The 23,907-nt window shown below is 43.7% G+C and overlaps 1 protein-coding gene across 1 annotated transcript in view; it reads right to left on the bottom strand.

The window, feature by feature from the left end:
• LOC144681500 (MICOS complex subunit mic25-like) overlaps positions 1–23,907 on the bottom strand; it is a 436,962-nt gene that overhangs the window by 304,338 nt on the left and 108,717 nt on the right. Inside the window, exon 5 of the mRNA XM_078543132.1 lies at positions 15,972–16,055. Within this exon, the coding sequence (XP_078399258.1) occupies positions 15,972–16,055 (84 nt within the window). The remainder of the gene's footprint in view (positions 1–15,971; positions 16,056–23,907) is intronic.

The raw sequence follows: 23,907 nt of genomic DNA, 5'->3' as shown, positions 1-23,907 counted from the left end.
GTGGTAAGGGGGGGGAGGGAGTGGTGGGGGGGGTGGGAGGGAGTGGTTGGGGGGGGGGGGGGGGGAGGGAGTGGTGAGGGGGGGGGAGGGAGTGGTGAGGGGGGGGGAGGGAGTGGTGAGGGGGGTGGAGGGAGTGGTGAGGGCGGAGAGACTCGCTGTTCAGTGATGTGTGACAGAGAGAGGGAGGGAGAGAGAGAGGGAGAGAGAGGAGTGGAGTGGAGTGGAATGGAGTGGAGGGGAAGGGAGAGGAGGTGAGGGGGAGAGGAGGGGAGGGGAGGGGAGGGGGAGAGGAGGGGAGGAGGGAAGGGAGGAGGGGAGGGGAGGGGGAGCGGAGGGGAGGGATAGGGGTGGGGGGAGGGGATAGGGGTGGGGAGGGAAGGAGGGGATAGGGGAGGAAGGGGGATCAGGTGGGGGGAGGGTGGATAGTGGGGAGGGAAGGGAGAGAGGGAGAGAGTGTGGGGGTAGAAAGAAAGAGTGTGTGAGTGTGGGGAGTAGAGTGTGAGTGTGGGGGGTAGAGAGTGAGTGAGTGTGAGAGACAGCGAGTGAGTGTGGGAAAGAGGGAGAGTGAGTGAGTGTGGGAGAGAGATAGAGCAAGTGTGGGAGAGAGAGTGTGAGTGTGGGAGAGAGAGTGTGAGTGTGGGAGAGAGAGTATGAGTGTGGGAAAGAAAGCAAGTGAGTCTGGGAGAGAGTGTGGGACAGAGAGAGAGTGAGCAAGTGTGAGAGAGAGAAAGCGGGTGAATATGGGAGAAAGAAAGTGAGTGAGTGTGGGTGAATGAGAGTGAGTGAGTGCAGAAGAGAGAGAGTGATTGTGGGGGAGAGAGTGAGTGTGGGAGAGTTAGTAAGTCAGTGTGAGGGAGAGATAGTGTGAGAGTGAGAGTGGGAGAGAGAATGAGTGTGGAAGAGAGAGAGAATGAATGTGAAAGAGAGTGAGAGTGTGGGTGTGGGAGAGAGAGAGAGAGTAAGTGAATGTAGGAGCAAGAGAGAGAGTGAGTGCGGCAGAGAGAGAGAGTGAATGTGGCAGAGAGAAAGAGTGAATGTGGCAGAGAGAAAGAGTGAATGTGGCAGAGAGAAAGAGTGAGTGTGGGAGACAAAGAGAGAATGAGTGTGGGAGAGAGAGAGTGTGAGTGTGGGAAAGAGAGAGTGTGAGTGTGGGAAAGAGAGAGTGTGAGTGTGGGAAAGAGAGAGTGTGAGTGTGGGAAAGAGAGAATGAGTGTGGGAAAGAGAGAGTGTGAGTGTGGGAAAGAGAGAGTGTGAGTATGGGAAAGAGAGAGTATGTGTGGAAGAGAGTATGTGGGAGAGAGAAAGAGTGAGTGAGTGTGGGAAGGACAGAGAGTGAGTATGGGAGAGAGAGAGTGAGTGTGGGAGAGAGAGAGAGTGAGTGTGGCAGAGAGATTGTGAGTTTGGGAGAGACAGAGAGTGAATGTGGGTGAGACAGAGACTGAGTGTGGGAGAGAGAGAGAGAGAGAGTGAGTGAATGTGAGAGAGAGAGTGCGGGAAAGAGAGTGAGTGTGGGAGAGAGGGAGAGTGAGTGTGGGAGACAGAGTGTGTGGGGTGAGAGACTGAGTGAGTATGGAAGAGAGGGTGAGCGAGCGAGAGAGGGAAAGAGAGTGAGTGCACGAGAGTGAGTGGGTGTGTGAGAGAGTGAGTGAGGGAGAGAGTGGGAGTGATGTAGGAGAAAGAGTGAGTGTGGGAGAGAGAGAGTATGAGTGTGTGTGAGAAAGCAAGTGAGTGAGAGAGAGAAAGTGTGGGACAGAGATTGAGCAAATGTGGGGGAGAGAGAGTGAGTGAGTGAGTGAGTGTGGGACAGTGAGTGAGTGTGGGGGAGAGAGAGAGAGAGTGAGTGAGGGACAGTGAGTGAGTGTGGGGGAGAGAGAGAGAGTGATTGTGGGAGAGAGAGTGAGTGAGTGAGTGTGGGACAGTGAGAGTGAGTGAGTGTGGGACAGTGAGAGTGAGTGAGTGTGGGACAGTGAGAGTGAGTGAGTGTGGGACAGTGAGAGTGAGTGAGTGTGGGACAGTGAGAGTGAGTGAGTGTGGGACAGTGAGAGTGAGTGAGTGTGGGACAGTGAGAGTGAGTGAGTGTGGGACAGTGAGAGTGAGTGAGTGTGGGACAGTGAGAGTGAGTGAGTGTGGGACAGTGAGAGTGAGTGAGTGTGGGACAGTGAGAGTGAGTGAGTGCAGGAGAGAGAGAGAGAGTGATTGTGGGAGAGAGAGTGAGTGAGTGAGTGTGGGAGAGAGAGAGTGTGTGGGGGAGAAAGACAGTGAGAGTGCAGGAGAGAGAGAGACAGTGAGTGTGGGAGAGACAGAGGGTGAGTGAGTGTGGGAGAGAGAGAGTGAGTGTGGGAGAGAGAGAGTGAGTGAATGTGGGAGAGAGGGTGAGAGTGGGAGAAAGAGAATGAGTGGGAAGAGAGAGAGAGAGTGAGTGAGGGTGGGAGAGAGTGTGAGTGTGGAAGAGAGTGTGTGGGAGGGAGAAAGAGTGAGTGTGGGGGAGAGAGCGAGTGTGGGAGAGAGAGCGAGTGTGGGAGAGAGAGCGAGTGTGGGAGAGAGAGCGAGTGTGGGAGAGAGAGCGAGCGTGGGAGAGAGAGCGAGCGTGGGAGAGAGAGCGAGCGTGGGAGAGAGAGCGAGCGTGGGAGAGAGAGCGAGTGTGGGAGAGAGAGTGAGTGTAGGAGAGAAAGAGAGTGAGTTGTGAGAGAGACAGAGTATGGGAGAGAGAGAGTGTGAGTGTGAGATACAGAGAAAGAGTGAGTGTGGGGGGAGAGAGCAAGTGAGTGTGGGTGAGAGTGAGTGAGTGAGGGAGAAAGTGAGTGAATGTAGGAGAGAGAGTGAGTGAGTGTGTGAGAGAGAGAGTGCGGCAGACAGAGAGACTGAATGTGGCAGAGAGAAAGAGTGAGTGTGGGAGACAAAGAGAGAATGAGTGTGGGGGAGAGGGAGTGAGTGAGTGTGGGAGAGAGAGAGTAAGTGTAGGAGAGAGAGTGAATGAGCAGGTGTGGGAAAGAGAATGAGTGCGGGAGAGAGAATGAGCGAGTGAGTGTGCGAGAGTGAGCGTGAGAGAGAGTGAGTGTGAGAGAGAGAAAGTGCAGGAGAGAGAGCGAGTGAGTGTGGGCGAGTGAGTGAGTGTGAGAGAGAGAGATTGTGAGTTTGGGAGAAACGGGTGAATGTGGGAGAGATAGAAACTGAGTGTGGGAGAGAGAGTGAGTAAGTGTGGGAGAGAGAGAGTGAGTGAGTGTGAGAGAGTGAGTGCAGGAAAGAGAGTGAGTGTGGGAGAGAGAGAGAGTGAGTGAGGATGGGAGAGAGTGACTGAGTATAGGGGAGAGAGTGAATGAGTGAGTGTGGGAGAGAGAATGAATGGGAGAGGGAGAGTGTGAATGAGTTTGGGAGAGAGAGTGAGTGAGGGGGAGAGAGAGTGAGTAAATGCGGGAGAGACAGAGTAAGCGGGAGAGACAGAATGCGTGCATGAGTGTGGGAGAGAGAATGAGTGAGTGAGTGAGTTAGTGTAGAAGCGTTGTGTATGTCTGGCTCACTCGCAGGCTCAGGATTTCCACTCACCCTCACACACCAACACACAATCACACCCAATCACACAGTGGACGAGGGTGAGTGAGTGAGCATGTAAACAGTTGGAGTGAGTCAAACAGACTCTGTCCCTCTCACGCTTTAATGTTGGTCTTTATTAACTACTCTTTTTTAATTATTAATTTGTTGCTTTGACATTGCTTTATTTTTGCTCAGCAAGTTGTTTCTTTTCCTCATACCTCAACTTCATTTTGAAATTCAAGTTTAATGTCTTGTCAAACCTTATCTTTCCAAAACAAAAACAAAAATAAAAATACCTGGAAAAATTCAGCGGGTCTGACAGCATCTGCGGAGAGGAACACAGTTAACGTTTCGTGTCCGTATGACTCTTCAACAGAACGAAGGAAAAATAGAAGAGAGGTGAAATATAAGCTGGTTTAAGGGGGAGGTGGGACAGGTAGAGCTGGATAGAGGGCCAGTGATAGGTGGAGATAGCCAAAAGATGTCATAGGCAAAAGGACAAAGAGATGTTGACAGTTGTAATATTAACTAAGAAATGTGCTAATGGGGACATTAAGGGTAGAAAGCAGGGCGAGCAAGGGACAGATAGCCCTAGTGGGGCTGGGGTGGGGGGAAGGGATCGAAATAGGCTAAAAGGTAGAGATAAAACAATGGATGGAAATACATTTAAAAATAATGGAAATAGGTGGGAAAAGAAAAATCTATATAAATTATTGGAAAAAAGGGGGATCGGAAAGGGGGTGGGGATGGAGGAGAGAGTTCACGATCTGAAGTTGTTGAACTCAATATTCAGTCCGGAAGGCTATAAAGTGCCTAGTCGGAAGATGAGGTGCTGTTCCTCCAGTTTGCGCTGAGCTTCACTGGAACATTGCAGCAGGCCAAGGACAGACATGTGGGCATGAGAGCAGGGTGGAGTGTTGAAATGGCAAGCGACAGGGAGGTATGGGTCATGCTTGCGGACAGACCGAAGGTGTTCCGCAAAGTGGTCACCCAGTCTGCGTTTGGTCTCTCCAATGTAGAGGAAACCACATTGGGAGCAGTGAATGCAGTAGACTAAATTGAGGGAAGTGCAAGTAATGCTGCTTCACTTGAAAGGAGTGTTTGGGCCCTTGGATGGTGAGGAGTGGGGAAGTAAAGGGGCTGGTGTTGCACTTTCTGCGGTTGCATGGGAAGGTGCCGTGGGAGGGGGTTGAGGTGTAGGGGGTGATGGAGGAGTGGACCAGGGTGTCCCGGAGGGAACGATCCCTGTGGAATGCCGCCAGGGGAGGTGAAGGGAAGATGTGTTTGGTGGTGGCATCATGCTGGAGTTGGCGGAAATGGCGGAGGATGATCCTTTGAATGCGGAGGCTGTTGGGGTGATAAGCGAGGACAAGGGGGACCCTATCATGGTTCTGGGAGGGAGGAGAAAGTGTGAGGGCGGATGCGCGAGAGATGGGCCGGACACGGTTGAGGGCCCTGTCAACCACTGTGGGTGGAAAACCTCGGTTAAGGAAGAAGGAAGACATGTCGGAGGAACTGTTTTGGAAAGTGGCATCATCAGAACAGATCTTTCCAAAATTTGCTTATCAGCACTTTGAGTGAGAAGAAAATGGAAGTGTGGCTCCCCCCACCCCAAGTGACATTTGACAAGCCTGCTCCAGCATTAATTGCCGTTTGCAGAAGAGAGTTTTAAACTTCTATCTCTTTTTGTGTATAGAAATGTTTCATAACTCTCTCATAAGGTGGCCAATTAGGACTGAAATGAGGAAACATTTCTTCACACAGAAGATCATGAAGCTTTGGCATTATCTGCACCAGTATATTCAAGACTGAGGTTGATAGAATTTTAGACATTAAAGGATTCAAGTGATATGGGGATAGGACAGTAAAAAGCAGAGTTGAGGTAAAATCAGCCATGATCTTATTAAATGACAGAGCAAGCTCAAGGGGCTGCATGGCCTACACCTGGTCCTTTCCTTGTGGGAGTTTAGTAGTTGAACGAGTGCTCACCATTACTGGAGCAGAACGAGCAGGTGACAGGCAGTGAAACAGCCACTATAATTTCACATCATAACCACTGGTCCCTTTTTTTTTGGGTGGCAGGTGCTGGTCTTAGTCTGCTGTTGTCATTTACAGCTCCCTTCAACCCATCTTTAGTTTCTTTATCTGACTCATTACCAATCTCTTTGCCTTGCTCCATCATCCTTTTGTTATTTAATCATCCTGCCTTCCATCTTGTTTTAGACTTTCCTTATTTACTCTTTCCTCTCCTCCCACCCTTTTTGCTTGGCTCTGTACTTGCTTAAAACATATCTCTAACTTCTTCCACTTCTAACAAAAAAATATCAGCCTGAAATGTTAACTGTTTCATTCTCCACAGATGCTACCTAGTCTGCTGAGTACTTCCATCATTTTCTGTTTTTATTAGTGAAGCAGCAGTCTTCAGTTCAAAGGAAGGGACAGTGGAGCAGAGCTGGATATAGTCAACATCCAGGTAGACACAAACCCTTTGCTTCAAAATCGTATAATCTAAGGTTAGTACTTTGATAGCAAAGAAGAGCTGCAACCCTGTCAGTCGTGGCTCAGTGAGTAGCAATCGCACTTCTCTGTCAGAAAGTAGTGGGCTGAAGTCCACTGTGTAAAAGATCCTATGTCCAATATATTGAAAAAGATGCCCAGTGTCCTTCTCAATATTTATTCCTTAATAATGTGACTAAAAAGATTGGTCATTAGCATGTTGCTGTTTGTGGGAGCTTGCTGTGTACAAATTGGTTGCCACATTTCCTGCATTACAACAGTGATGGCACTTCAAAAGTACTTCATTGGCTGTAATGCACTTTAGGTGTCCTAAGATGGTGAAAGGTAGATAAAAATGCAAGTCTGTTTTGAGAGTATACTGGAAGACAAAGCAGAAGGCATTAGCAGTTTTTCTCTCTCCTGATGATTTGAGAGTATCCATAGAAAGAAATGCTTACACTTATACAGCAACTTTCACAAACTTCCAAAGCTTCCAAACTTCCAAAGTTCCAAAGTGTTGCATAACCAATACCTTTCAACAGTAGTCACTGCTGTATCAAAGGAAATTTGACAACTAGTTTGCACAGAACTAGATCCCACAAACAGCAACAAAATAAATGACTAGATTATTTATTTTAGGTGTTGATTGAAGGATAAATGTTGCCCGGGGCACTGGGATAACGCCCCTGCTCTTCTTTGCACGGTGCTGTAGAATCTTTTACATTGTCTTGATGGGGTCGCGGTTTAACATCGCATCCAAAAGACAGGACCTCTGACAGTGCAGCACTCCCTCAGTCCCACAAAGAAGTGTCAGCACAGATAATGTGCTTAGGGCTCTGGAATGGGACTTGAACCCACAATCTTCTGGCTCAAAGCTAGAGAGCTACCCGTTGAGCCATGGCTGACACTAAACATCAGTAGAACACGGAGATGCTTCTTATAACCAGGCTTGATTATTAACAATTCATTTTTGGCAAACAAGAGGACAGTATTTCTGTATCAACAATACCATTATTAATTCAAGCAACTAACTGTGAAACATGAAAGCAAAAATTCAATATTCCAATGCAATCTAATCTAATTCAGACATAATGATAGCTGTCATGCTTCATTAGGATTAACCTCTTTCTGGACAGAACTGAGATGATATTAGTTGAGTTTCCTGCCGTGTTATTAAATATCTTAATTCAGAAACTGGATGAATAACTCGTCTCCCACCTATTCATTTAGTTGAGTTTGCATTTTGCAAACCCGTTATAAATTATTAAGTGGTATTAATTACTTGTACTGTGGGCAGAATGGGCAGCGTAAAATAATTAAAGAACATTACTGTTGGAACGAGTACATTAAATGCAAAGATTTCTTCCCCTTTAATCTGCAAAAGATTATATTAAGAATGGATGAATTCTGGTGCTGCCTCTGCCCTAATTTGCAAAGCCACTGTCTGACATAGGCTAAGTCAGAGAAACCGGAAAATTTCAAGTTGGAGTTTTGACAGGAGATATTAGCTGATTTTTTTAAAAAGTCTTGTTTTCAGAATGTGGGTAGCTCTGACTAGGCTGTACGTAGAGAGCCCATTCCTAGTTTCCACAACATTTATTCTCAGCAATTGTGTGTCCAACTGAACGGTTTCTAGGACAATTCAGTGGGCGTGAGGAGTCAGTCACATAATTTGCATAGGAGTCAGGGGGTGGCCTGACTGGATAGGGGTGGCGCAATCCCTGTTACAAACCAGTTGGGCTTTTCTGCCAATCAGCAGTTTTCAAGATCACTATTTTTCCTGATGCCGGCCCATAAATTGACAGATTGAATTAAATTTCACAATTTGAACACATGTGCTCTGAATTGCTAGTACAGTAATATTACCCCTAGGCTAACGTACAAACAATGACAGATAGAAAAGATCTTCTGATCCTCCAAGCTTCTCTCACTTTGGCACCTTGTGCATCCCACCCAAGAACCATGAGATCTCCAGGAAGCAGCAAAAAATCAGATAAAAACCAAGGTCAATTTGGAGAATAAACCTGGAAAATTTCTCTTCAATTCCTCTACTCCGCCATCCCTATCAGTTGTACCCAAGTAATTTCGGTTGCATCAGCTACTTTTGGACTTGGGGTTCAAGAGAAGAATTACCCAGGTTTCTTACTCCTGATTGCTATGTCATTAGATGAGAATGTGGGACAATCAGTGAGAACAGGATCAGATTTAGCCTTGTTTCTCTGCCCTTTGTGGTCAAACAGCTCAACAACATTCTGTGGAAACTCACACGTGAAGAATGGGCACTTTGTTAAGCCATCAGAAAGCAGCTCGTCTTCATGAACTGTACCTCGGCAAAGAGTTAGCATCTCCAGAGAAAACCAAATTTCTCTAGAGAAATGTTTTCCTTTAAAGAAAAGATTTATGGGGCAGTTGCGATTTATATATAAACGGCTCACTATTAAGGCCATTTAGGGAAAGAAGTAGTGAAGGATAGTACTGGTTCAAATAACATTTGAAGAAATCTCTTTTGATACAGCTCCCAGATGGCCTAATTATGAAAGCTTGGTTGAGTTCCAAGACTCTCAAATGGATTAGCTCAGCGGGGGTTCTATTTTGACAGGTAAAAGTGGAGTACTTTCTTTGATTGATCAGCATCTTTATAAGGTTATAATAAGTTATTCTTGTTTTGTTCTGTTTTGTCAAAGTCTATGTTTATTTGGACAAAATTAAGAGGTGTGAAGTTAGGAAAGCTTCTGTTATTGATGCCATCAATGGCTTTGGCTGATTGATACTCTTAAGTAGGTTGTAAGAATAACGGTCTTTACAAGGAAGATTTCTGAATGGGTGTGTTTTTATCCTCAGCATTTCAAGACTTGCCATTGTTTTTATATGGTTCACTGGTTCTGTACATAATGCATACTAGGTGAGTGGGCATGGAGGTGGCATTGAGGGGGCATGGAAGGGCATGGAGGGTATGGGTAAGACCTTTTAAATTTACCTTTAAAAGGTCCTTAATATGAGACTATGGTTCATGACCCCTCCGAAGCAACATGAACCACAAGTCAACCAGAGGCTGGCCCGACTTCACAAAAATTAGAGGGGGTGGGTGGGGGGTGTAGTATGAGATACCTACCCGTGCAATTGAGCCAGCCAGGTTGGGAGTGCAGGGTGCAGGCTCGCTACTTGCACCCTTATCCCAGGCCAGCGAAAATTGCTGGCGCTGGGAATAGGGGCAGAAATCCCAGAATCAGGTCACGTCTACCATTTTAAAATTCTTGCCCACCCTCCCCAAACGTCTCCATTCCAGCACAGGCAGAGGCATGAAAACCTTCAATAAATATATAGACCTCTTCATTCTTAAGAAATACACCGGTCAATGAATGGGTAGGAAAATTAAAGACTTCATCCAGTGTCAAAATCCACTCTATAACAGTCACAATAAGCTTTGTTCTACAAAAAGGTTTCATTACACATACAGATGTGGACTTGTAGGGGGAGAAAAAAATTAAAATTTGCATAATTTCCATCTGGTCAATCTTTCTCTGGCATAGGGAAGTACCAGGCACTCAGGTAATAGAAGTAGGTTTTTCCTACGGATTTTCAGTCATTTTTGTGTTAATTGTCTCTAAAATTAAAACCACATTTGCTGTTGCTCTTTTTAAAAATACTAACTTGAAACAAATTTGCTCTCCCATTGGTCAGTGGATAACTTACTGCCCATTCACTTCAATGGAAATAAAAATCAGGAGAGCCTATCCACTCACCAGTACCCATTTTTTACATTTATGATATCAAAAACATCAACATGTCCCTAATATCTCATCTGAAAGATGGCACTTCTGATAATGTAACGCTGCCTCAGTGCTGCGAGGAAGGAAGAGGAACTCCGGAGTGCAGAACTGTAATCGTTGAAGGTTCTCCCATTAACAGTGGAAGGGAGGTGGTACCTAACAATCCAGACTCAAAACAGCAGAGATAAAAGCAAAAAACTGCGGATGCTGGAAATCTGAAACAAAAACGAATTCGGACTCGAAACGTTAACCGTCTCCCTCTCCGCAGATGCTGTCAGACCTGCTGAGTTTTTCCCACGTATTTTTGTTTTTGTTTCAAAACAGCAGAGGAGTTGTGTCCTGGAAGTAGGAGGTAGAGTAGATAAATATGGCATATAAAGATAGAGCAGATGAGGCCATGGAGGAATAATGAGAGTAGCAAACAGGGAAATGTCTGCCTTTGGAATAGCTGGAGCTTAACAGGGCTCTAGCTAAGGATGACGGAGAGCGAAGACAACTCTGCCACAATCAGGAAAAACACTGAAGGTCCTTGTTATTATTCTATAAGATTAAAGTGTTTCAACAGCACACAAAGAGCTTAAAGCCACCGTATGAAAGAGTGACCTATTGGGCCTCTTCCTGAGAGCTCCTCGTTATTATGGAAAAGATTAAATTTAATGCTGTAAAGCTTGATTCATGCGCTCAAAATGTCAAGGTCTCCACACAACTTCAACTGCAAATTAGTGAGAGTATAGCACATTCAAACAGAGATTTCTTCACCAGCTGCTGAGATGCTTTCTTTAAAAAGAGAGATGAGCTGAAAAGCTTCTAAATTCATATGCCAGTACAATCATAGGATTCTTTTTAATAGCTTTTCAAGGTTCTGTTCCTCTGTTCAAAGCCAAGATAGGACAGCTAAATGGGGCTTTTCAGACATTTATATTTCATTATCTACTGGATAGTACCTTCTGTTGAATCCAAAGTTATTACCAATATTTTCACAGGAGGTCGCAGTACAGCCCTAGGGAAAGCATTCTGCAGCATAATAAAATGCACTTACTGAACAGGTAAGATTAAACAATGTTAAGGAAACTACAGCAAACGTCGTTACCCTCTGATGCCCAGTTACCAAAACACGTCAATACAAGGTCTGAATTGCTTTTCTATTTCGTTTAAAATTAGGGTGCAAAAGTTCACAGGAACCTTGGCAGCAGGTTATTATTGTTATATTGTTGTGTATGTCTCATGAAAGGAAGCATGCAACTTTGTGACCAGGATAACCATTTCACCACTCGAGGTTCTAAGATCATAATTTGCAAGCTCTTGCTCATTCACAACACTGAGTTAGAGCATGCTCATTGCAGCAAAAATAAATAAGTACTAAAGAATGTAAATAGCCGTACAAAAGATAGAAAGATTTGTGGTACAGAAGGTGGCCATTCGGCCCATGTGTTTGTGACTCTAACTTGATTCAAGGCTCCTTTAATGTCCCTTCAACTCTCAGAGGGCTTCCTTTGCATGGTTTAATTTAGCATTGTAAATTACAACAACTTAAGTGAGTTAACAGACGCCATTTAACTAGAAACTAATTTTTTTAAACACAACTGTATTTTGGCGATTTTGAAGAGATGGGGATGTTAATGCTGGAGAACGGAACTATTTCAGCACTAAGCTTGGTGCGATCAGGGAAGGCCTTTCAGTGTATCCTTCGCAGGCTTACACTAGAAGATAGAAAGAAGACCTTGCATTTATATAGCATCTTTCACAACCTCAGGCTGCCCAAAGCGCTTTACAGCCAATGAATTGCTTTTTGAAATATAGCCACTGTTAAAGTGTATGAAACATGGGAGCCACATTTATGTACAGCAAGTTCCCACAAACAGCAATGTGATAATGACCAGACAATTTGTTTCTGTGGTGCTGGTCGAGGGATAAATATTGACTAGGACACTTGGGAGAACTCTCCTTCATTTCTTCAAAATAGCTCCCTGGGATTTTTAACTTTCAGCTCAGATAGCAAAGGGGGCCTCATTTTAATGACTTATTTGACAAACGGCACCTCTAACAGTGTATTCGTACTACCTCAGTACTGCACTTGTACTGCACTTGGTGCGAGCCTAACTGGAACAAACCACTGGCATAACTGTTGACAAAATGTGAACTTAGCTGCATCAAAAGTGATGGGAGCAGGGTTGGGGAAAGGAGTGTGGTTCTCTTTTGCACAGCCAGCAGCAATATGAAGGATTTGAAGATTAGTTACAGCACTGATTAGGTGCACAGTGAAGGAGATATTACTCTGCTATTGTGACTTTGGGGTTAGTGGCACTATACCTGCCTCAATGTTTCTCTCCTGTTGACGTTCACTGCCTGCTGCTGTTCTCCACAAGACACAAGGCAGAACTGAAGCTGTCAAATTTGCTGTCAATTCAGAAGAGCCCCCTCCAAAGAAGTAGCCTGTGCTTCTGGAACAGAGTCAGCCCGTCGTTTTATATTTCTAAATACAGCAGGTGATAGGAGAATTGCAAGCATACCCTTAACTGCATTTTCATAACATCAAAGCACCTCAAAGCTTTCTCTAATCCATCCACACAACATGTCTTCACTGCTAACTTCACAAGGGCACCATCATACCATCCATTCTAGTAGCTTATGTGAAACAGTCAATTTAGTGCCCAATTAGGAGCAGCATTTGTACTGCAGACTAATGTCCAACTAAGGCCAATATGGTTCAAGCACAATTTTACTTAATGACCTTAACAGCTTTCAATGATTGTTAGTTCCCCTTACAGACGCCATAAGAATCAAATTGATCCACAAGTTTAACTGCACCACAGTGATTTGCATAACCCAGCACTTATTCTAAGCAATGCTCTTACCCACATTTTTCCTTCACGGGATGTGAGCATTACTGGTAAGGCCAGCATTTGTTGCCCATTCCTAACTGCACTTGAAAAGGTGGCAGGGAGCTACCTTCTTGAACAGCTGGAGTCCATGTGTTGTAGATACAACCTCATTGCTTTTTGAAAGGGAATTCCAGATTTTTGACCCAACAGCAGCAATATAGTTCCAAGTCAGGATGGTGAGTGGTTCTGCAGGGAGCTTGCAGGCAGTGGTTTTGTCATGCGCCAGCTGCTCTTCTCCTTCTAGGTGGCAGAGGTCATGATGTCGAAGGAGCCTTGGTGAGTTGCTGCAGTGCATCTTGTAGATGGTACACACACTGCAGCCACTGTACACCAGTCATGGAGAGAGTGAATGTTTACAGTGGTGGATGGAGCGCTGAACAATCGGGCTGCTTTGTCCTGGATGGTGTCAATGTTGTTGACAAGTGTTGTTCAAGCTGCCCTCATCCGGACTAGTTGAGAGCATCTCATCACATTCCTGACATGTGCCTCGCAGATGGTGGACAGGCTTTAAGAGTCAGGGAATAAAAGCTAAATATTGCAGATGCTGGAAATCTGAAATAGAAACAGAGGGCAGAATTTTTCATCCTGCGGGCGGGCGTGGGCCCAACCCCGAAGGGAAGTGAAATAGTGCGTGAGCGTCCCGACGTCATTGCGCACTCTCGCGAGCTTTCGGTCGGTGGGCATGCGCGAGAGGTGGCAGTATGCCAGCCGACAATTAAGAGGCCTATTAAGGCCCTTAATCAATTAATTAAATTGAATTTTTCGCTGCCTGTCCAACTGTTTGGTTGGCGGGCAGGCAAATAGGCCAGGCGGCCTTTGTATTTTTAATGAAACCTCATCCACGGGTGGGATAAGGTTTCAAACAGTGACTAAAAAACCAATAAAAATTTTTAAAACTAATTTTCCACATGTCCCTGTTCATGTGACAGAGTCACATATGGGGACATTATTTCCTTATTTTTCAGGTTAAAACTCTTCAGCTCCCTGAGGCAGTTCTGTGCCTTCAGGGAGCTTTCACTGAGCACACGCCCACGCGCGTGCACACTTCAGCACTCGCGCTCCTCCTACCCCCATCCGAGCAGCGCTGAGGTTATCAGTGCGCGTTGCACACTGGCTGGCTGTTAATTGGCCAGCCAGCGTGAAATCATGCTCGGGGCCCGATTGCGGGTGGCGGACTGTTGCCCGGCTGCCCCCAGGCCCGCCCGCCAGGCCCACCGGGCCCGCCCAACGAGGGGAAAATCCTCCCCAGAAAATGCTGGATAAACTCAACAGGTCTGGCAGTATCTGTGGAGACAGAAACAGAGTTAACGTTCTGAGTCCATACACCATCTACACACACCGTTCTGACTTGGAACTATATCGCCGTTCCTACACTGTCACTGGGTCAAAATCCTGGAACTCCCTCCAAAACAGCGCTGTGGATCAACCTACATCACATGGACTGCAGCGGTTCAAGAAGGTAGCTCACCACCTGTCATGAAGCTATTAATGTATATAACGTTATTGGGAATTTTTTTTAAATTAGAGGGTTAGTCAGTGGGTGTGTTTTAATTGGATTAAAGGCAGCTAGTCTGGGTGCTTTGATGTGCACTAGTTTTGAGATGTAAGAGAGGTAGAGTGCATTTGCATTTTGTTGAATAAAGCATTCAAGAAAGGGAGTGAAATCTAGCACCTAGCTAGCAGAGACCAAGCAATGCTTATACTACTAATAAAATTGGTACTATGAAAGGGGTTTTATTGTTAGAAGAGTTGGAGTTCAAAGGGGCTGGTGATACAATGAGAATTTATATTCAATGAGACGTGCTGGGTATAACTGATAGCAGTTTTGTGTGTGCAGGGCAGAGGCAATGTAAGATCAAAGCCTGTAAGCCTACAACTTTCTGCAAAGGAACCAAAGTGAAAGAAACCTCATTTTGAATTTGAAAGGTGAAAATGCTTTGCCTAGTGTCTGCTTAAAGTCTATGGGTTGCTGTTGCCTTAGTGGAGATTAGTCAGGGAATTTGTTAAAAGTTAGGATAGTAGTAATTTGTAGCCATGTGCATGTGTTTAATGTGTTGTAACTTAATAAAATGTTTCATTGAGGTTAATATAAAAACCTCCTGAAAACTGGTGGTCTGATTCCTGAATTTAGAGCTGCATCTCACTTAAAAATATAGGTTACGACAGTTGTTCAAAGTTTCCCTCTGGGATTTTAAACAACTCAGCTTTACCAACTGCTGTGTCATAACACCACAACCTTCTCAAGGGAAAATAGGGATAGGCAATAAAAATGCTGGCCTAGACAGCAACATCCGCATCCCATCAAAGAATAAAAATAACTACATTGGAAGTGCTATAATAATGCAAGTTATTGCATGACTGAGTTATCTAGTTAACTGCTGAAGTTTTAATTCTCTGCATATGATGCTGGTGCAATAAAATCATGACCTTTATCAATACTCCATTTGGACAGCAGATCTGAGGTTTAAATAATTTTTTCTTCAGGCAGGGGAGGGGATTCAATAATTTTCAGCTCTTCATAACAAAACATACAACTAGGCATACGCACTATGGCAATGGGTTTAAATAGCAGAAGACCCAAGTTAAGAACTAGGAATTATCAGTAAAAAGAAAATCAGAGAGAACTCTTTTATAAAAAGGACAGGAATATTTTGGAATAAATTATTGTACAAGGTCATTGAGGCAAATGGTATAACTAAATTCAAGAGGTAACCAGGTGAGTTTTTGGGGAGAGTAGGGATTGGATGATCTCTTGATCAAGTGGGTAATCCAATAAACCACAAATAACCAATTACCTAGAATCGAGGATTGAGAGATGGACAAATTAAGCGGCAAACATGCTGCTGTTCTGTAGCGAGCCAATCACAATTTGGTCATCCGTCCTTGTTTCTTGCTTGTTGGACAATGCTTTTGGTGTGAATTAGGAATGCTCACACATACCTTGGCTATAAAAGATACGACTAGCACATTTAAAAAAAATTCTCAGAAAAATCAAAACTTTCCAAGGAAAATCTGCACTCACATCTGAATGCCCTAGTGAGCACTGGCCACTACATATTATTATAATACTATTAAAATGAAAACTACTGTACAGAGAAACATTACAAGGAGCCCTATTGATTTCCTGTTCAAGAGTATTCTACACAATGTTCATACAAGGAATCGATGATAATTTCGCTACTTTACACACCTTTTTACTAATACGGCCAATGCATTAACAGAGGCAACCAATTACAACCAACAATTCAATGCAGGAATTTAGTCACCCATAAATTAATATTTTCTTCCTGACCTTCTGTTCTATAAGTTCCAACTGTTCTTTATAAAAGGCTTCCAGTCTCTGAAGATCTGCTTCCTTCTTTTCCAGTTGGCTGGCCTGGAAAATAAAATGTGATATATAAAGTTATAATAAATTTTGTGTAATAGTCTCCCCAGCTCCAAGCCCAGGTGAAGCAAAGTGTAGATTTTGTAAGTCTGATTCTTATCATCTTTCTTGTTATCTCTCCTCCCTTCCTCTGTTGAAGGTACCAACACTATCTGGAATACAATTACACAGGTGGTTGCATCTTTACTGTAATGGCCATTCTTTATGATGAAATCTGAAGTAAAAACAGAAAAAAGTGGAAACACTCAGCAGGTCTGGCAGCATCTGTGGAGAGAGAAACAGAGGTAACACCTCAGACCAATGACCTTTCATCAGAACTGGGAAAAGTTGGAAATATAAAAGATTCTATAGGCTGAATCTTACCTATGTCGGGTGGACTGGGCGGGAGTGGGCGCGGAGCCGATTGCCGCCCGTGATCGGCTGCGCACCGCCATTTTACGTGGACGGGCCAATTAAGGCACGCCCAGTGTAATGCATGTTCCGTAGCGCTCAGCGCTACCTGTGTAGGCGGGAGGAGGAGGGAGAGTCAGGGCATGCGCGCAAAAGAGCACAGCAATCTCCCTGGGGCACGGAGCTGCCTCAGGGAGATTAAGTACATAATGAAAGTTTTTTATAAATAAAGTGAAAGACTGTTTAGACATGTCCTGTCATGTGACAGTGTCACATGAGCTGGGACATGTTTGTCAATTTGGCAAAAATTTATTTATTTTATTAAACCTTCAGGAAACCTCATCCCGCCTGAAAAACACGAAGGCCGCTTGGGCTCTTCGCCTGCCTGCCAACCTTAAGGTTGGACGGGCAGCATTGTCAACAACTTTAATTGATTTTTTAGTGGCCTTAATAGGCAGTTGACAGTTCGGCAGGTGTGCAGCCGTCTCCGGTGCACGCCCGCCAAATGAAATGTTGAAATGATGCGCGGTGACGTTGGGGCGCGCGCCCGACATCATTGCATGCCATTTTACGCGTCAGCGTGTCAGGCCCGCCCCCGCACGCCAACGGCAATATTCTGCCCTATGTAAATGTAAGGAGGGAGAGGTGGAAAAATAACAAAAGGGAAGGTCAGTGATAGGGTGGAAGAGTGGAGAGATTAAAAAGAGCTGATGATGCAGAGCCATAAAGGAGTGGTGATGGGATAAGTAAAGAAGCAAAAGATCTGTATAGAGGAAGCTTGAATACAGAATGAAGAGAAAAACGAGATAAAAAGCCAAACCTACACTGAAAAAGGAAACAAAATGGGGCTAGAGATCACGGTCTGAAATTGAAAGAACAGTTGAAAGAATAGGCCAGCACTGATAAGCAGGGACCAATTTTCACCAGGGATCTACACACTTGCACATTTTCCAAGTTATTGGATAGTGACCCCAGCTTCACCTTTTCCCTCACCCTAATCCAGGGACACTGAGGCAAATTGTAGGGCTCCATACTGTTTTCATAGCTGAGGAGAGCTAACAGCATAGACTGCAATTCAAGGCCATAGAGGTTAGTTCCAATCAGACAGCGCCCAGACTCTTGAGGTTATTGAGGAAGCCAAGCAGCCATTCATGCATGAGCCTAGATATTGAGCATGGGTAGACATTTTGACCATGAGGGTTGCAATACAACTGTAACTTGTACTCTTCTGATATCTTCATATGTCCATCATGGGAACCTGCCCAGATGTTCCCTTCTCTTCCTCAGGGGCATGTCAGCTATGTGCAGCACCCCCACTGCTATCAAGCTGAGATGAGCCAACTCACCACAGTCAAATGATTAGACCTGGGATCTTCCTGGTCAGAGCAGTTCAGTACCACACCATGTTGTTTACTTTTTCCAGTTTTCTCAACCCAATTTATTACCAAATCATCTGGAAACAGCTTGACCAATCTCTGAGCCCTGGCCCTCTCCAATCCAAATTATGCACTGACCCATGAAACATGCAAGAAGACACCAGTCTAGTAGACTGAGCTGCAAGAGTGAATTCCAGTGACATCTAGCACCACAGCTGACAATGGCTACCAATCTTCCACAGTATATTAGGCTTAAATTGGGGGTCATCAATACAAGGCATAAAAGTTGCAATTGACTGAAGAGATATAATCCCTCCCACTCCAACACTCTGCTTTATTTTATTTTGTTGTTCTGCATCAGTATCACTGCTACAATGTTGTATTATTGACATTGACTGAAATGAAAAATATCAAAATAATGCAGTCCATGAAGTTATAATCTGATGGCATTAATGAGTGAGAGGATGTGTGATTATCACACTAGGATCCATTTTACCACTCAGTTGTGATTTGTGCCAGTATGGTTCCTGATCTGCTAAAAACCTGCAATAAAAATTTGCAATTGCACGCCCATCACTGCCTAATGTTTCATTAGAAACCTCCATTTGCTAATGCTATGTGATTCCTTTTATCAAAACTATTTCTGTCTAAACAAACTCCGCCATCTATGCTTAGGGCATTCAAGTGGCATATCAGTGTAGTTGCAGCAGTTTAATTACGCACTGAGTTCTCACTGAGTAGTGAGTGAGGATGCTGATGGCTGCGGTACTGTATCCACAGGCCAGGAAGACCCTAAGTTCAATCCCCCGTCTTCGCTGAGCTTGTTGATCTCAGCCAGGTTAACAAGGGAAGATACTACAAATGGTCTTGGCTGGGAAAAATAAAAAAAACATCAGCAAGGATCTTTGCTCCTCATTACCTTCAAATTATATCTTTGAGGTGAGGGGATTAAGCAAGAACTCAGCCATTGTGATTCTCGCAGAAAGATGAAGGTATTAAAGAGCAGTCATGGAGCCATACCCCAAGCAAGAACTAGCTTAATCAGGACAACTGACAGAAAAACACAAACATTTTATTTAAAAGTGGTACTGTACAAAGATTTAAGTGGTGCATGTAGGCCATTCAATCCCAGCATTCTCTGATGAGCCTGGCTGTTTGGGGTTGACAGTAGAACCAGCACGATAACAAGATACAATTTATTGCCTGAATAATCCAAAGCATTTAATGATGAAATATTAAATATATTTGAAATGTAAGCTAAAAAAAAAAGGAAGTGCCGAAATTCATCCCAAGTACCTGCATCTGAAGATTGTGAAAAAAATAAAATCAGTTTCAAGTTCCTTGTTGAAAGATGTTTTCAATATAATTGCTGCTGACACCTAGTTCTAACTCATCGTCATCTCTCTAAATCCCTCCACTATTTCGAGACTGTCAGGCTGCTTCTGTGACATCCAGTACTGTTTGAGCAGAAATTTCCTCCAACTAAATACTGAAAATATCAAAGACACCCTGTTTGGTTCCCACCAAAAACTCCATTCCCTTGCCACAGACTCCATCCCTCTCCCTGGTAACTGTCTGAGGTTGAACCAGACTGTTTGCAACCTTGATCTGATATGGGATGAACTTCCAACTACATGTCTGCACCATTGCTAAGACCACCTTTGTAACATCATCTGACTCTATCCTTGCCTCTGTTCATCTGCCACTGAAATCCTATAACATGTTGAGTACCTTAATTTGCAGCAATTGTCTTTGATGTATAGTCTAATGTTTCGCATTTTCTAAAAAACGCTGAGACAATTAAGTGTATGCCAAAGGCCATGGTGCAGTACGCCACCAAGGTTAAAGGAAGTAATAGGGAAGTTAAGATAAATCAAGTATTTGTTCAATGAGGCCAGGTTTGAGTTTTTAAAGCCTGTAAATTGTAGGAGGGAATGCTGAGGGAAGAGAGGGCCATAGGCCCCACATTTCCTAAATAGCACTTATGCAAATTATGCCAAGAGTTAGGCCAGTTTCTTCATTGTTTAGGGGCTTATGTTGAGATTTCCTGCTGAGTTAGCTTGCCTATACTAGGGCATAAAAACACGGATAAAACATGCATTACTGCACCAGCCCAGCAAGTGGCTACTGTCAAGGTGCCTCACTCTTACAGTCCCTTGTCTTCACTAGGCCTCTTCTATTTTTATGTAGGTCAGTGGGCTGAATGACCATTGGAAAGGCCTTCCGAATGTGGAGTGGGGGAGGAATGTGGGCAGGGGTCAAAATCTATTGGATGTATTGAAAATGACAGCAAATCTCAGTTAGGAAACTTCTCCACCCAAAAAATGAAGAAAATTTCTATCAAGTTCCATAAATCTCAGTTATGCTGATATCCGTCGACTTTGGACGGTGCTGTATCTAAATTTGGGAGATTGAATCAAGGCCAGGGCATTATTCCTATAAATCCAGGAAACTCACACGAGCTGGGCTTGCTCATGTTAGCAGGACCATCTGAATGAGTGGCAGAGGGTTTCAGCAGTGGTATCTGACAGACGGCGCAAAAGGTTGAGGAAATTTGTGTATTATAATGTTCCGTGTAAACTAGCATTGATCAGAAATGTAACAGTGCTCTTACACGCCAATTTCTAGGAAATTATGTGTCATAATTCTTCAAGTTAAAACGCGCATGTGCAACCCCAAAACTGCAAATAGATTTCAAGCATGCCCCTTTTCTATGAAAAGTGGTATTCAAAAGTCAAACACTTGTGCACCATTAGCCGCTTACCAACTCTGGTCATTAGAACTAATGTCCAGCCACCTTTTTATAATGAAGGTGTGTGTGAAACCTTAGGGAGATTATTCATGACTGTAATTCACCCATCTGTTTGCCTGGCAAAGTGTTTTTGTATTTAATTCTTAGCGTTAATTCCTAACACCAGGTGGCTGAGCAATGAGGCGTAACCTCCTCCAGCATTACGACCCTCCAAGAATTCTACGTTCCTCCAACACTGGCCTCTTGAGCATCACCTATTGCCAAAACACAGAGAAATTTTTGGTTTTAAATGGATTTCAGGATATATGTCCAACTGAAATGAGAGCTTGTGGCCTTAAAGCTACAGGTCATATTACACACACCGCAGCAGGAGAATCACGCGATGCATGTTATGGAATAATGCCTGATCTTATAAAACAGCGTATCCTCTGTGAGCACCACCACTGGAGATCTGCTAGTAGGGTAGGTAAAGCTAAACTAAAACTAAGCTAAACCATAGCAAAACTAATTTTTCCCAATTTCTCACACCACCGCACTCGTGCCCAGTGACCAGGTACACACGTACTTCTTCAGTAATTAAACTTTAACCTGCATCCTTCATTTTATTTTTTACAGCAGCTTCTCATCTCTGGTGGCCCTCAGTGAAACAGTACCTATGTGCTGTCTCTCATATCAGACCTACAATCAAGTAGAATTTCAATTATATACATATATGTGGGACATATAAAGATAAATCTAAGGCAGGACTGAAAGCTACAAAGTGACAACAGGGCAAAGGAGTCTGGGTTGCAACTGAGAAAAGGCAAATTTGTGATTTAAATCAGGAAATTCTTAATTCTAACTGGTTCCTGGAATAATCCATATTGTCTCCTAACTCAACAGCTGAACTGATTTCTGCTGAAGTAAATATAGGATTTCGAAGAACTCTCAAGAAACTGTTTCATTATGAGGCTCTAGGTTCTTTCTGGGTGGGTGAGCTGAAATAACATTCCTTATCTGTGATCGAGTGGACACTGAGAATGCAGCAGGTAACCTTAAAAGATTCTATGCACCTTCGCACACTTCTCTTACTAGAATCTTCCCTTTGCTACCCCATCCACTTATTGCTTCTTACTCTTGAGAAAAACCGCAGATTTATTAAAGTTTTCTATTTTGTTGATATTTCAGGTTTATGTACAAAATCCATAAATAATTAGTTTCTTGCTCAACAATGAAAAAAGTGCAGGGCGAGCACGAAACCATTCAGAGATTTGGTCATCTGTCCGGGTGGTTATGAAACACCGAACATAAGGGATGAAGAAAGGAATTTTGTCTTGTACGAAACTGAGAAACCTAGGTGAATGGAAAAGCCCAACAGGGAACAAGCAAGGTTAAAAAGAGGAGAGACAAGGCAAATGGTGAAGCAAAGCCAGACCTTGTAAGGAACTAGAATCTCTGACTAAACAATTCCCACTGCAGTTAGCAAAATAAAAATTCTACCAAACAACCTTCACAGATGTGGTTTTATGCAAATTTCTAATCCTGAAAATTACTTTGGAAGATGAATATGGACAAACAGAACAGTTCCTTGCTGTATTCGATCAATTCATTTTGGTTAAAATATGCTGCAGCAGGTCTCCAAGGGCTGAAGAAATTCATGCTCTGAAATTCCACATTTTATTCACCAGTTTACCTAAAACCTCATTTTATTCAGGCTTATGCCCCTGAGCAAAGCTGCAATCAAATCACTGACATTTAAACAGCAGCTCGGCCCAAGTACCATTACAGTAAGGGCCCTTCTCTTCCCTTTCCCCCACTCAAACCCCGCCATCGCCTCCCCCCCACCACCAGGTTTAAACCTTTTTCTTTTTTCCTGAATTTTATCCACTTCAGCCTCTAGAGTGGCAACATCTTAATTGCCTAAGAATTAGATTGGACTTGAAAGCATAGGACATGAGGAGCTATACAAGATCATTTATATAACCTACAATGAACGAATCCTGCCCTTTAGGATGTTCACTGATTGCTACAAATAACAGAGTCTCTGTTTTTCCCCTTGTTTTTCAATCTGGCTAACATCTGAGTCTAAAAGGAAGATTATAACATATATGCACACAATAACGCAGTAAGCACCGTCGCACTAACATCATGACAGAAAGGTCTGATTTAACCTTTCATTATAAACTTTTTTGGTCAATCGTGAAGTAAGATGCAAGTTAGCATTTTAAGAAACCTAAAAAAAATGGTTCATGACCAGTGTCATGAAACTGTAGCTAAAGGAGAGCATGGTTCTAGGCTATGTTGACAAGACAATTACTACAAAACAGCATAACATTGTGGCCTTGTACTTGACCTTGGTTAGACTTCAGTTAGAGTATTGTGCCTAGTTTGACCTCCACAAATGATACAAGATATTGAGTCTTTGGAAAAATAGAGAGGAGGCCCTCAAGATTCATTAAGACAAAAGCAAAAAACTGTGGATGCTGGAAATCCAAAACAAAAACAAAAATACATGGAAAAACTCAGCAAGTCTGGCAGCACCTGCGGAGAGGAACACAGTTAACGTTTCGAGCTCGAATGACCCTTCACCAGAACTAAGTAAAAATAGAAGAGAGGTGAAATATAAGCTGGTTTAAGGGGGGGTGGGACAAGTAGAGCCAGTGATAGGTGGAGATAACCAAAAGATGTCACAGACAAAAGGACCACCTTCAACACCTCTTTGTCCTTTTGTCTGTGACATCTTTTGGTTATCTCCACCTATCACTGGCTCTACTTGTCCCAACCCCCCTTAAACCAGCTTATATTTCACCTCTCTTCTATTTTTACTTAGTTCTGTTGAAGGGTCATTCGGACTCGAAACGTTAACTGTGTTCCTCTCTGCAGATGCTGCCAGACTTACTGAGTTTTTCCAGGTATTTTTGTTTTTGTTTTCCTCAAGATTTATTCCCAGTTTAACACTCCTTTGTTACCCAGTCTCAATTCTTGAGAGAAGTGCAGATTTATTTGATTGAGGTCTATAAAATAAACTAGACTATGTTTATGAAGACCAATTATTCCAATTAAATAAGTTTGGAATGGTGGTAGGTCAGGCTTGTAAGTTATGTAAGGGCACAGCTTGGCTGGTTCTTTTCCCAGAGAATAAGGGACTTCTGGAAAAGGCTGCAGGCTTGTGCTGTGTACAATCATTCACTGTATTCCTTTGAGCGGAAGCGGGAGCTGTTTCTGGCTGAGGCAGAGATCACCAAGTACAAGTGGCAGGTACCCTGTAACATAAATCAAGTGCCAAAGTGATCTCCTGAACTAGTTTCAATTGGCTAAAGGAGCAGGAGAGGAATTTTCCTCTCTG

The sequence above is a fragment of the Cetorhinus maximus genome, chromosome 6 (genome assembly GCF_964194155.1).
Source record: "Cetorhinus maximus chromosome 6, sCetMax3.hap1.1, whole genome shotgun sequence".
NCBI lineage: Eukaryota > Metazoa > Chordata > Chondrichthyes > Lamniformes > Cetorhinidae > Cetorhinus > Cetorhinus maximus.
Note: the sequence above shows the minus strand (reverse complement) of the source record. Positions and strands in the feature narration are given on the sequence as shown.